The sequence below is a fragment of the Rhinolophus hipposideros genome (assembly GCF_964194185.1).
Source record: "Rhinolophus hipposideros genome assembly, chromosome: 1".
In the NCBI taxonomy this organism is placed as follows: domain Eukaryota; kingdom Metazoa; phylum Chordata; class Mammalia; order Chiroptera; family Rhinolophidae; genus Rhinolophus; species Rhinolophus hipposideros.
This window is the reverse complement of record NC_138047.1, coordinates 108,305,019-108,318,084: the sequence shown is the minus strand read 5'-3', so window position 1 is coordinate 108,318,084 and position 13,066 is coordinate 108,305,019. Positions and strand designations below refer to the sequence as shown.

The 13,066-nt window shown below is 56.6% G+C and overlaps 1 protein-coding gene across 25 annotated transcripts in view; it reads left to right on the top strand.

Annotated features, from left to right (window-relative positions):
- The window catches only part of ABLIM2 (actin binding LIM protein family member 2), a 123,857-nt gene that overhangs the window by 102,707 nt on the left and 8,084 nt on the right, over positions 1-13,066 (top strand). For 9 of the 25 annotated variants that reach the window (XM_081058125.1, XM_081058134.1, XM_081058124.1 and 6 more), the window contains 2 exons: positions 1,406-1,467; positions 7,163-7,423. In XM_081058125.1, coding sequence (XP_080914251.1) covers positions 1,406-1,467; positions 7,163-7,294 — 194 coding nt within the window. In that variant the 3' untranslated portion in view covers positions 7,295-7,423. The other 16 variants (XR_013993907.1, XR_013993908.1, XR_013993909.1 and 13 more) reach the window with 7 other exon arrangements.

The window sequence follows — 13,066 nt, the reverse complement described above, 5'->3', positions numbered from 1 at the left end:
ACAAACATCACAATAGGTAAAAATAGGGGTGACTATAACAGGTGCGTCTTCTTTTCATGAGTTTCTTAAATCATATTTGGTGATGGGAGCAAACGTTACAATATCATCTGATGTGAGTGTTCAAGGTAAGTAGAAGGAACGCCTGAGAGAATGGTGGCTAAAAAGTCACGAGGATAAAGTGACCTCCGTGGAAGTAAGGTTTCTACACTCATGTGGGATGGTAAGATGTTGAAACCGGAGCACGGGGGATTTAAAAGCCATCCAGGTGGCTGCAGTGCGTCTAGGTAGAGAAGCCCTGGCTCAGAGCGGCTAAGCAGACAGGTGAGGGCATTGCGGTTCTGGAGACCCGCGGGCACTGGTCCCCCCCGCCCCAGTGTACATCAGAATGCCCTGGATCACAAGACCCCAGCCCCAGAATCCTGATGCAGTCGGTCTGGGTGGGGCCTGAGGATTTGCCTTCCTGACAAGTTCCCAGGTGTGGAGGATGCTGCCGAGCCAGGGCCCCCACTTTGGGAACCCTGCTCTAACATCTTCAGCTGATACGTGGCTCCTGGCCCAAAAGCCCCACATCCCCGAGTGTGCCTGGCTCTGTGCAGAGTAGGAAGCAGGTGTGTCCAGGAAGGGTCCTAAGACAGTAAGGCAGGAGGCCTCGTCTTGCATCCCAGGACTGAGTGGTTGTAGGCAGGTCCCTGCATGTCGGGACCTCGGTTCCCCTTCTGTGAAATGGGCACAGTGGGCTAGGTCGTTTCCTGGGTTGGGAAACCCTGCTCCTGCAGGGAGCCAGGCTCAGCCACTTGTCCTCCCTCCCAGGACGCATCCCACACTTACCTCTGAGCCACGAGGGCACTGCAGAGAGCTGCACTCTGCTCTCCCCAGACCTGGCATTGAAGGAGTTGCCTGGGAAATCTCCCAGCGCCAGGGCCAGCCCGGCTGTGGGCGACACAGGGAGATCAGACAGATGCTTTCCGTGGGACCCAGGGCGCTGTGTCTCAGACTGGCCCTTTTTCATTCCGAGAGAAGCCAGAAATTAGGATTTTAATGTGAAATCCCCCAACTGTAAACAGCTCAAGATATTTTAAAAACATAAAACGGTCTCCAGGCTGCCTTTGGTTGGTGGTGGGCTTCCATTTGCCACTGTGGCACAGGATGGCACAGCCTTACCCCTGGCCGTCAGAGAACACAGGTGCCCTCGGGTTGGGCTCAGTCTCCCTGGTATCCCTGGTGTCATGGCAGGCCCGGGGACATCCGTCCGTCCCTGACTTCTTCCTCAGTCCCTGGGGACAGAGGTCATGCCTGAGGCAGGGTGTGATGGTCCCCTGCCCAACCCCTGGCCTGGGCTGAGCCATCCTCCCGCCTGGCCGAGGCTGCCCATGTGTGTGACGGAGCTGTGCTGTGTCTGTTTCAGGAGTCCCCTATTCCAAATCTGACCCTCTCCCAGGACACGGAAAGAATGGCTTGGACCACCGGGTAGGTACCCCACTCGTCCCCAGCACGCACGCGGTGTACTAACCATCACTGAGCGCAGCTTCTCGGCCACACAGCCAGGATGGGGGGTCCCTGAGGCGCCCCGGGGACCCCGCTCGCCCGCCTGCCTCTGCCTGCGGCTCCTCCCAGGGGCCACACTGCTGCTTCTCCAGACCAGGCCAGACAGGACGGGCAACACCCCTTTCTCCCCTAGGCCCCCCACCCACAGGGAGACCTCAGTGTGCGAGGGCAGGGAGATGGGGGCCACCCAGAGTGGTCAGACCTCCTTAAGCCTCCTCCTGACACACAGCCTTCTTCTGTGACCTAGAGCCTAATAAGGACCTTAAATGTGAGCCAAGGATCTGCTTCCTTTCCTGGAATGCCACTATTGTCACCGTCACCACTCCTGGTCTCGGGGGCCCCTCACTGTCATCACCGTCACCATTATCTCCCCTCACGTGCCTTTAGCACCTGTGATCGCCACTGGAGTCCACACAGAGCCACTGGTTTCTTTGCTCCCAGCTGAAGGCTGGGTGGGTCCCCGGCCCTGGTTTTCCCACTCACGGGACCGCTGAATGGGAGCCCAGGGAGCTTGGTGCCTGATTTGTCCCCCACAGAGGGGTGAGGCCCTGATGAAGTGATCCATTTCTGTCCCTCTTCCCACAGCTTCACTCGGTGTCCAGTGAGGACCCCCGGGTGGGGTGGGTGTGCTGGCCCCAGAGCCCCTCCCCACACACAGTCCCAGGAGACCTGCCTTTACCTGGCGACCTCTTCCCACTGAGGAAGTTTGTCCAAAACCTGAGGCAATTCACTCACAGCAGAAGCCACTGAAAGCTGAGTCCCTGTTTGTTGCACAGCCAGGGGCTCGGCAGTAAGTGTGTAATGCAGGGACCGCCCGCCCCAGGAGGAGCTCGCAGCCAGGGGCCAGGCCACAGGGACATGTCCAGGAACAGGGACGGTCACGAGCCGCAGGCTCCTCTCGGGCTCTGTCTTCCCGGGGCTCCGTCAGACGTGCTGCCATGGGGCCTCTGCATGGTTGGACTCCAGTGACCCCACCACCCACTAACCCCTCCTCCTGTGTGTCCAGAATGGGCTGCGTGGGGCCGCGCATGCAGCATGCCTCTGCATTTTCTCCAGTGGGATCCTCCACCCTTCATGTTCCACATGGAACGTGGGAGGATGAAAAAGCGGGACCAGTGTCCACAGAATGCCCCAGCCCCAGGAAGCTCAGTGTTGGGTCCTGTGGGCAGGAGGGAAGTGGTCCGGAAGGTTCTCTGCTCGCCGGCAGCAGCTGTTCTCTGACTCAGAACAGAGCATAAGTGGAGGCTCGACAGAACCGAGAGCCACCCCTCTGTGACTGTCACCCTGAAGGGTCACCCTCTGTGACTGTCATCCTCTGTGACTGTCACCCTGAAGGGTCACCCTCTGTGACTGTCATCCTGAAGGGTCACCCTCTGTGACTGTCATCCTCTGTGACTGTCACCCTGAAGGGTCACCCTCTGTGACTGTCATCCTGAAGGGTCACCCTCTGTGACTGTCATCCTCTGTGACTGTCACCCTGAAGGGTCACCCTCTGTGACTGTCATCCTGAAGGGTCACCCTCTGTGACTGTCATCCTCTGTGACTGTCATCCTTAAGGGTCACCCTCTGTGACTGTCATCCTCTGTGACTGTCACCCTGAAGGGTCACCCTCTGTGACTGTCATCCTCTGTGACTGTCACCCTGAAGGGTCACCCTCTGTGACTGTCATCCTGAAGGGTCACCCTCTGTGACTGTCATCCTCTGTGACTGTCACCCTGAAGGGTCACCCTCTGTGACTGTCATCCTGAAGGGTCACCCTCTGTGACTGTCATCTTCTGTGACTGTCACCCTGAAAGGTGGGAACAGCACAAGGAAGCCCAGCGACCTTCTGCGTATGCTTGGGATGTCCACAAAGCTGGGGTTCATGGTCATGTGAAGGCTCAGCTTTTCACGCGGCCCATGTGGGGGATCGGTGAACGGTACTGGTGACTGCTTTGGGGTCTGCCCCCATCCTGGCTAACATTCTCTGCTATGCTTTTCGCTCTTTCTAAGACTTCTGTAATTTGATGCCCATTTCTCAGTGGGAAGGCCAGATAATTGATCTCTGGGATGGCCAGCCTTTTACAGTGCAGCCGTGCGAGCAGCTGGACTGTCTCCCTTCACCCTGGAGGTCCCCAATGAGCACTTGTCCTCCCACTATGGTCAACGGCCGGAAGTGCTCCCACGTCACTTGTTAAGTTGTTTCTTGGTTGGTTTTCGCTTCCAGGAAGGATTCTTGGTGGCCCAAAGTAAAAACAGATTGAGTGTGACCAAAACCCCACTGACACCAAGTCACAGAGGAGGAGAGGAGGAAACCGTGGGAGGAAATGATGTCAAAAACAGACAAAAGAACATTGTGTGAGGAAAAGCGAAGCTTAGCTGTGAGCTCCTCCTGGCGAGGGCACTGAGGCGAACGGCCGGCTGTGTAGTTCTCCTTGTCCTGTGGATGGAAGGGAAGCCGTTCACGGGAGGCAGAGGTTTTCCTGGTTCTTACCCTGAGAGGGATTTGGTACCAGGGGCCAGCATCATATGCCCCAGGGCTTGTTAAAATGTCCGGACAACCAGCCTGCCACAGAGCCTGACCTTGGCACATGCTCACAGCACCTTGTGGAAAGAATAGGGTTGTAGTCACGTGCTGCAGGCTTTCCTGGGGACGAGGAGCATTGATCCCAACCTGTGCCCCCCGCCTGTTATTAGAAAATGGCCACTGGCCCCCAACAGACCCTGGTGGTAGCCCCTGGAAGGAGCCCCATCTTGAAAAATGCAGATGCTAAATATGAACAGATTGAATTCTCCTGAGAGAAGACAGACTGTCAGGTTAGAATTAATGTTAGTAGCATAAAGAGGGGATGCTTGTTCATGGTGACATGATATTTAGAACAGGCATAGCACGCGTAAACTTAAATACACCAAGCTTGACAAAATACAAGTAAATTGGTTGCTGTCGCAACAAGAATGGTAGGCGATTTGACTATGATTCTTTTGAAGTCAGACGTATGGATCTAGTGAAAAAGTAAGGAAAAGTCCATGGAGGAAGAGAATAGTGCAAACAGCAAACTTCTTCTAACAGGAATACAAGAAAAATGGATATTTTCTGAATCCGTTTTTCACATATCTGTTGAGCATTTATAAAAATGTTCTTGTGTGTGACCACAAGGAAAACCTGAACAAGTTAAAGAAGCCTGATGTTTTTCAGCTGTAATGCTGGAAAGAGCACTGCGTTGGCATCACACAGCCCGGAGTTCAAATCCCAGCTCTGCCGCTGACTGGGTTTGTGTCTGGGCAAGTTACATACATTTTCTGAGTCTCTATTTCCTAGGCTTTAAAAAACAATTATCCTTATCTTACTGTGACGACAAATAACATTATGGCTGTGAAATCTTCTCATAAGCTCTATAGCGCAGTTCCCACATGAGTAATTCTTATCAAGGCAAGCCGCTACCCCTTCTTACTTCCAGGTCAGTGGCTTCTGAGTGAAGGGGCACAATCTAGCTTGAGCTTTAGCAAGAGAAGCACATGGCCAGCAGTGAAGGGCCACAATTTCAGTCCTGCTCTTAGCAATTCTAATATAATTTTTAATAAGTAACACAGGAGTTAAATATTTTACCGTTCGGTGTATTAGCTGTGCGATCTTGGGCAAGTTGCTTAACCTCTCTGAGCCGCATCCATGAAATGGTGATAATAATGCCCACCTCCTAGGGTTGCAGCAGAGATTAGTGAATGTGTCCGCAGAGCAGGCAGCTCATAATGCTAAACAAGTGGGAGAGGTCAGTAATTTGTTTCTTTTACATTCTCTGGCCCTCTGCTGAGAACTGCAGGGGCATCAGCCAGGACGGTGCCTGCTGGCACAGCCTTTGTGGAGTTCCCCTGGCCACTTTGCTCTCCTGCCAGTTCACACATATAGCAGCAATCCAAGGCTCCCGGCACCAGGGAGGCCTTGAGAGCCTAGCCCTACTTGGCACCTAGAGGACAGGGACTCTGCTGTGTCACTGCTCTGGGCTGACGCGGTGCTCCCCCCTCCACCCACACGACGCCCCACCTGGGAGGCTCCCATCTTGTTCCGACACTGGCCCACCAGCCGCTGGTTTTGCCGCTAGGAAGTGGGTGTCCAACTGCCCCAGGCGGCGCTGGTGTCCCGGGAGTTTGGACGGCCTGTGATTCAGGACAGTGGGCACTAGGGGGCGGCATTTCTCTTCTGTGCCACAGACAGGTGGGAGCAGGCAGGGTTGTTGAGATTCCCTGACCAGATAGGTACACCTGCCGGTGCTTGTCTGTGTCCTGAAAAAATGTCTCAAACTGTATCCTTGAAACTAAGGACCATTGTGTTGTGCCGTGGAGGAGGTAAAAGGTCATGAAGAGGCACTGGGTGGGAGCAGACCCCTGCCTGGGGGACCCCGGGGCTGGGATGAGTGAGGCCAGTGAGGCACCTACCAGACGACTGAGTAACCAAGATAAATGTTTTAATGCCACTTAATACAAAAAAAATCTACGATAAACAAAATATCAAACGTTCACGCTAAGACTGGCTGCAGCCCTGCACTTACACGCTCACCCCTCACCGCCTCCGTTTCCCTTGTTTGGGTTGCGGGACTTTGTCCTTGCTGCTGTCTGGGGTCCCCCCTGCCCCACGCTCCCAAGGACTGTGGCCAGCTCCTCACTTGCCACCTCTTGCGATGAACTAGTTCTGAAAGCACTTTTTCCTGTGACAGAATCCGGGGGTGCAGAGTATCCCCTCCCCTTTACCTGCAGAACCCTCTCCTGGAAATTGGAGCCCTGTACGCAACTCCAGGAGAGCTGGCCGACAGCCCTGACCCTGTGTCGGACCTGTACCACGTCCTGGGGACACAGGCCCGAATAGAACACTTTCTTCAAGGGGCTCAGTCCGCAGTGGGCAGTGGACACACGGCCACGACAGAGTTTGGCCCTCGGCGCAAAGGCCCAGGTGTAGGAGTTGAAAGGTGGAGAGATGGACAAACCCCTGCAGGGCTCAGTGCGTGCTGACCAGGCGGGGACCCTCCTGGAGGTCTGCAGGGTGGCACTTGCAGGGGGGCAGAAGGGAAGGAGACCCAGACATCCATGGTCGTGATGCACTAAGAGGCCAAAGCTTGCTGGTGGTGCTGTGGGCAGGTGAGGGGGGCGCCTGAGACAGGCGCTGGGGCCTCAGGTCCACGTCCCCTCAGGGTGTCACCCTCTCAGTGTCGTCAGTCGCAGCCGCTCTGTATGGAGGGCTCATGACAAACCAAGCCGTACAGACGCTAGGCACTGAACAGCTGGGGACAGCGGGGTCTGGAGGGGAGCAGAGGCCCCATGGAACGGCCTCCCCCTGTGCTGGGGCCCCGCACCTACTGAGCCTGCCCCGGGGTCCCTGCCAGCTGCAGAGCCCAGGGACCAGGCACCTGGGAGCCATCTTTACAGGTGGTTCGATGGGGGTGCCTGGGCAGGCAGGGGCAGCAGAAGCCTGGAAGGCAGCAGGAGGCGTAGGAGCAAACCCGCCAGGTTGAACATAGCATGCCCCTTCCAGAGCCGGCATCACGAGGCACGGTGGTCTGACACCCTCCCCACCCAGGCGGAGAGGACCCAGGCGTCACTGCCTGGCCCTGCAGCCTGCCTCCTGCCACCCTCTCTCTTTCTCTTCCAGAACGCCAATCTGGCCTCTTGTGGAGCAGACCCGGATGCCAGCTGGGGCACGCGAGGTACAAGGAGCGGAGACCCCCGTGGTCTCTGGCTGGGGCCAAGGGTCACTAACACGTTCCCACAAGTCTCATTCTGAAACCACCCCCACCAGGGCCAGCTGGCAGAAGGCTCCAAACCGTGTGGGGTGGGGGGTGCCCATTTCCCCACTTCTTCCAGTCAAGGATCAGTTTACCTCTATTCTAACGTTACCTGAGGCCCTCGTCTCTCCCATCAGTCCCTCTTCTGACTTGTTTGTCACTCCGGTCTCTGGGGGAGAGAGATCTGTATGGGAGTAACGTCCCATGCCTGGGCACAGGCCAACACAACCCCGGCTGTACATTTCATGGCGCTAAAGGGAGGCAGAGTCACAGCAAAAGGCCATGGAGCTGAGCCGAACGAAGCTGGGTCACACCCTCCCACCCTCGCTGGCGGCAGGACTTCCATCAGGAGGACTGCCTGCCGGTAGCTTGGCCGTGACCCTGGTCGTGTGCCAGGTGCTTGACGGAGGGCTCCGCCGGCTCTGAGCTGGCCCCGAGCCTGTGCAATGCTCTCTCATACCCTCACCCAGGGGATGGCAGGAGGGGGGCGGGTTCGCACTGGAAGGCAGAGTGTGGGGGTGTCTCAGCCTGCTCCCTCTGAGGGGTTCTGCAAGTCCCCGAGCTCAGAGCTGGCCCGTCCAGAATCCTGCACGGCACACTGGGAAACTCAGGGACGGGCTTCCCCTCACCTGGGCCCCCTGCCAGGAACTCTCTCGGGAGACAGGCTTGCGGCCTGGGTTCTAGAGTTTCTACTTCTGTGGATTCTGTGTGTTCACGAAGGCCTCCGATTCATACATTGTTATTTTTTTAACAAGATGCTTTTAATCTGGAGGGAAAACCTTTTAAACACTAATGTGCGAAGCTCAGTAATTTAAAAGGAGGAACTAAAGGGTTAAGATGGTAAGATAGTAAGGGACTAGGGGGGTTAGACCCCAGTGAGGCTATCAGTTTCCCTAACACCCCCAAAACGTCTGCCTGGAATGTCCACTCCACAGAGAGGTAAACTGAGGCAGGCTGCTTTCTCGGGGTAGCCCGGACCACCAGAAAAGACAGTGCCACATCCGGCTCCCAGTCTGACTCCAGCCTCCTGACCACGCCTCCTGCCCTTGGTTTCTCACTGAGACCCTTAGAGCCCCCTCCCCCTGTGGCTCCAGTGCAGCCGCTGGGCAGACGGGGTGACCAGCATGGCCCAGCCGACTACAGGGGCTGGGGAGGGGGTGTCCCCAGACAGGACTGCTTCTACCTTTGGGCCCGGTTCCTGTGCTTTCTAAACGGCCACCTGTGGTCTCCACTCTTTCTCTTACAGAATACAAGGTAAGAGGGGCCACCCGCCTGTGCTGACCTCCTCCTGTCGCCACACCTGCCCAGGTTAAAAGTTCCTTTTGTGCTTTCTCTATGAAATATGTGTGTCAGATGCAGACGCAAGTATGTATCTCTCCCCTGGCCTGGGCTCAGTGCTTTGGTCCCGGCACATGCGCACTTCCTGGGGTGAACCTCTGACTTCTCCCCCCAACAGATCTACCCTTATGATGCCCTCATTGTCACAAACCGAATTCGCGTGAAACTGCCCAGAGACGTGGACCGGACAAGACTGGAGGTAAGAGGGGCCCCGGGGGGAGGAGGGGGTCGTTCTGGCCGAAAGAGTCTCTGCAGGTGGCAGCAGTCCTGGCTCCTGAGTGTCCTGCTGGGACGGAGCAGGGCACAGCGGGGCTCGGCCTCAAGGACCCGCATTGTTTCCGAAGTTGGAGAACGTGCTTGTGGCACTTGTGTGCCCAACAAAGGCAGCTGTGCAAAGACGCCACACCGTTGGTGGTTCAGGCAGGGAAGGTCGTAAGGGTGCTTTACTCAGTCGTACTGGTCCCTTCCCCGAGTGCTGACAGTGAGAAAATCGTCATGAGTCATGACCTCCCAGGCTCTAGAATAACAAACTGATCCATGGAGAGCAAGTACGGTTGACCCTTGAATAGCATGAGGTGGGGGTGCCGACCCCCACAAAGTCAAAATCCGAGTATAACTTTGACTCCCCCCAAACTTAACTACAGTTGCTGGGTGTCTGCGGGGGGGGTGGGGGGTGGGGGAGGTAGTTCCAGGCCCCCCCCAGCAGGTGTTCAAGCCCCTCACATAACACGGCCTGAAAGGCCGATGTACACAGCCGGCCCTCCGCACCCGCCGTTCCATCCGCGGCTGGTTGAATCCAGGGATGCGAAACCCGAGGATATGGAGGCCGACTGGATAGTTACTGAAAAATGCCCGCCTATGAGTGGACCTGCGTAGCTCAAACCCACGTTGTCCAAGGGTCAACTGCTTATGTTTAAAAGACCCAACAGGGTGTCAGCACAGTGTCGGTATTGGGATGTTGTTGAGCTGAAGAAACCACTTTGCTGAGCACCTATTGTGTACAAGCCCACGTGCAACACTGTTAGGTTGGTGCAAAAGTCATTGCAGTTTTTGCAATTATTTTTAACCTTTTAAACTGCAATGACTTCTCCTCCAACCTAATAAAGCCTCACAATCGTGCTACAAAGTAGTCAGGTCCAGACAATGGAGTTCTCCTCCTGAGCTGCGTCCTGAATGTGTTACCACCTTTTCATGACTATTTCACTGGCAGTGAGGGGTCTGGAGGCTCCTGAAGGCCCGGGGCCACCCTGCCCCATCCGTGTCCCGGGGCTGGGCGCACAGTAGGTGCTGGGGGCACAGGAGGCATACTGTCCATTGGGCCAGCGCCAGAGCCTGCCGGACTGCCTGCCTGGGCAATAGCTCAGGCAGGAGTGGACGTGTAAACACATCCAGGCTCTGGAGGAAGCTCTGAGCTGGCCCTGGAAGGAGGGGCAGAACTGTCACCAGCAGAGAAGGGAGAGCGTGGAAGGGCCTTCCAGACCAAAGGGGCTGTGAGCAAAGGCTTCAGGGGGGTCCTGCAGGACTTGCTGGGGGGCAGGTGTGTGGGTCCCAGGGAGCGGGGGCCACTGGCTCATGGCGGTGCCCAGAGAGTAGGGTGCTCACAGGAATCCCGGAACCCAGCAGGGCCTCCTGTCGCAGAGGGGCGCCCGCCCGTGGTCTTGTGCTGGAGCCCTGGCAGCCTGACTGTGACGATACCACTTGCTCTGCAGCAACACACTCTTTGGCTCCTACTGAGGCTGAGTCCTGTCCATTGTGCAGTCCTGTCCCCAGTACAAATGCCACTACTGTAAAATGGGCTGCTTCTGGCTGGGTGGCTCCCCGGTCAGGAGGTTCCTGTCTGTTGCGTGGCCTTGTTTCTAACGGGGTGAGGCGTGCTGTGGACTGACTGCTGTCCCACAGAGGGGACCTCAGAGCAAGCTGCTGGCTCCTGGCACAGCAGCGGCCTTAGGGCCGGAACCCACTGGGACTTGCTGTTTCCCCTGGGGACTAGGTGTACTTTAAATGACCCCCAGTCATTTCTTTTTGCTACAGTACAGAATGAAAGGTGCCAAATATCAAGTGGTTAATATGTGTAAATACCTCTTCTTTAAAAACTCCCTGAGGCCTGGGGAATGGGTTTAATCATTCAGACCTGCAAGCACACACCCAGGGTGCGTCTCTCTGTCATCATTCCCTCCCCCAGACGCAGCCAAGCCAGGACGCAAATGGGAAAAGTTACCAGGATGGGGCCCATCCCACATTCTTCGGGGCTGGGAGCTGGAATGTGAGCCAGGAGGGGCTCGAGAGGGGCCCCACCCCAGCAGGAGAGGAGGGACCCTGATGTTTTCATTTCAGGGAAGAGAGCTTTATTTTTAATATAAAAACAATTCATAACTCTTGTATAACTCCAGAAAAATACAAAGAAGACCATAAACATCACACGGAATTCCCCCACCGAGTCATAACCCCGGATAGCACCGGGGGCGACACACTTCCCAAAGTCACTTCCTGTACAAACACCCAGCGATGCTGACTCCCACTTTGGATGAGTGGCCCACAGGGTTTGTACAGCTGGACACCTGCCTGTTTCTTTTCAATTTGTCGTGAACGGTTTCCACACCAGTTCCTGTGGATGTGCCCATCCCTTCATGGTGGTCCCGTGTCCTGTTCCACACATGGGAGGGTGCAAAAGGCCAGACAGTGGCAGCGGCAGATTCGGCTTTCGCTCACGCCCCACTGGCTGAGCTCGGTCACAGGGCAAAGGCACTGAGGCAAGGAAGGCTGGATTGGCTGTGTGCCCAGCAAGAGGAAAGGATGGTTTGGGTGGATAGCTGGTGGTGCCCGCTGCATATCTGGGGGGTCAGTCCCTGGAAGGAGGACTGCTCTGTTTAAGGGAGAAGGCATGCTGTCCGTCCTACCGCCAAAGTGCTGAGCTGAGCCTTGCGGTCTTTGGGTGAGTGTGTGCCAGCCCTGAGCTGGCTCCCAGGGATGCAGGGTGAGCAAAGCAGCAGGAGCTCTGCCCTCACAGACTGTCTGACAGCGGGGGCTGGGTAGAGGTTAACTGGGCACAGTCAGTGTGCCTGCAAGCTGAGGGATGCCGGATAGGGAGAGAATTCCAGGAAGGGGGCACTGCATGTGCAAAGGCCCTGGGGCAGGAGGAAACAAGAGCTGTTTAAGGAAGAAGCGTAAGAAGGCCCAGGTGGCTGTACTAGAGCAAAGTGAAGGTGAGGATGGGCCAGGACGTGCCGGGCTCTGGGCCATGTGAAGCCTATGAGCAACAGCTTTTAAGTTGGGGACTAAATGATTAAGTTTGTCATTTATACCAATGCCTGGGCTGCATTGTGAGAGCTGGATTGGCTGTGTGGATGCAGGGAGACTGCTTAGGAGGGAATTGGGTTGTCTGAGCAAGAAATGATGGCACCTTGGACAGGGCGGTGGCAATGATGAGGTGCGAAGTGGTGAATTTAGGCAATATTTGGGAGGTCCAAGTGGCAGGACTTGGTGATGGACCGGCCAGTGTGGGGAGGGGCAAGGACAAACCTGGCGTGACTCCAGGCTGCCGGGGTGGGCGGGGTGGTGGGGGGAGTGGTGGCCACTCAGGGGGCAGGGCGAGCCCAGACTCTGACCATGACTGACGCTCTGACCTATGAGGCTCTGCCCGGAGAATTCAGAATATTCAGCCTGGTAAAGTGAAAGGCGGCTGTAGCACACAGTAGGTGCTCAGTAAGTGCTGGTGACTTCTGGCGGAGGTATGGCAGTCCTCTGTCACTCTGGAAGTGTGGTCACAAGGAAGGTGGCCGGATGAGTCCTGTGATCCCGGTGGGCAGAGTGAGCAGGCAGACTTCCCAGGGAGGCCCACGTGGGGCCCCGTCTAACGCCCTTCCTGGACCCTGCGCACTCTGTCCTGGAGGGGGGTGCCGGCCTCTGTCCCGAGGACCCTGGGCCTTGGAGACCCTTCCTGCATTTGGCAGTTACCCTCTGAGGGTTGACTGTGCCAAGAGCTTCCAGTTCGAGGGGAAGTAGCGTGGCCTGTCCTCAGGCCGACTCGCGTCCTGTTGCCTGAGGCCACCACCTGCACACGTGCCTGGCACTCTCCAAAAGTCACCTCCATTTTGTTTATGTGGCAGCCTCTGTCGTCCAAGGGTGGCCTGCTGGTGGGGGGAGAGAGCCCCCAGGGGCAGGACGACCTGGGTGTGAAGCCAGTCTCCATGTCTAGCTGTGTGGCCACAGGCGGGTGACTGACCTCTCTGAGCCTGGCGCCTCGCCCCGCCTGCCCTGCCGGGTGGTCTGAGCATTCATTTTGTTGGTGACAAGTAGTCGTGGAGCACGTGCCATGGGCCCGGCTGGGGCGGTGCGTGCACAGTTCACCCGTTTCATTCACGTCGCCCCCACACCTTCCCAGCCTGAGAGAGCGCCACGCAGGTGACTAGATTACAAAAAGCTTTCCACGGAGC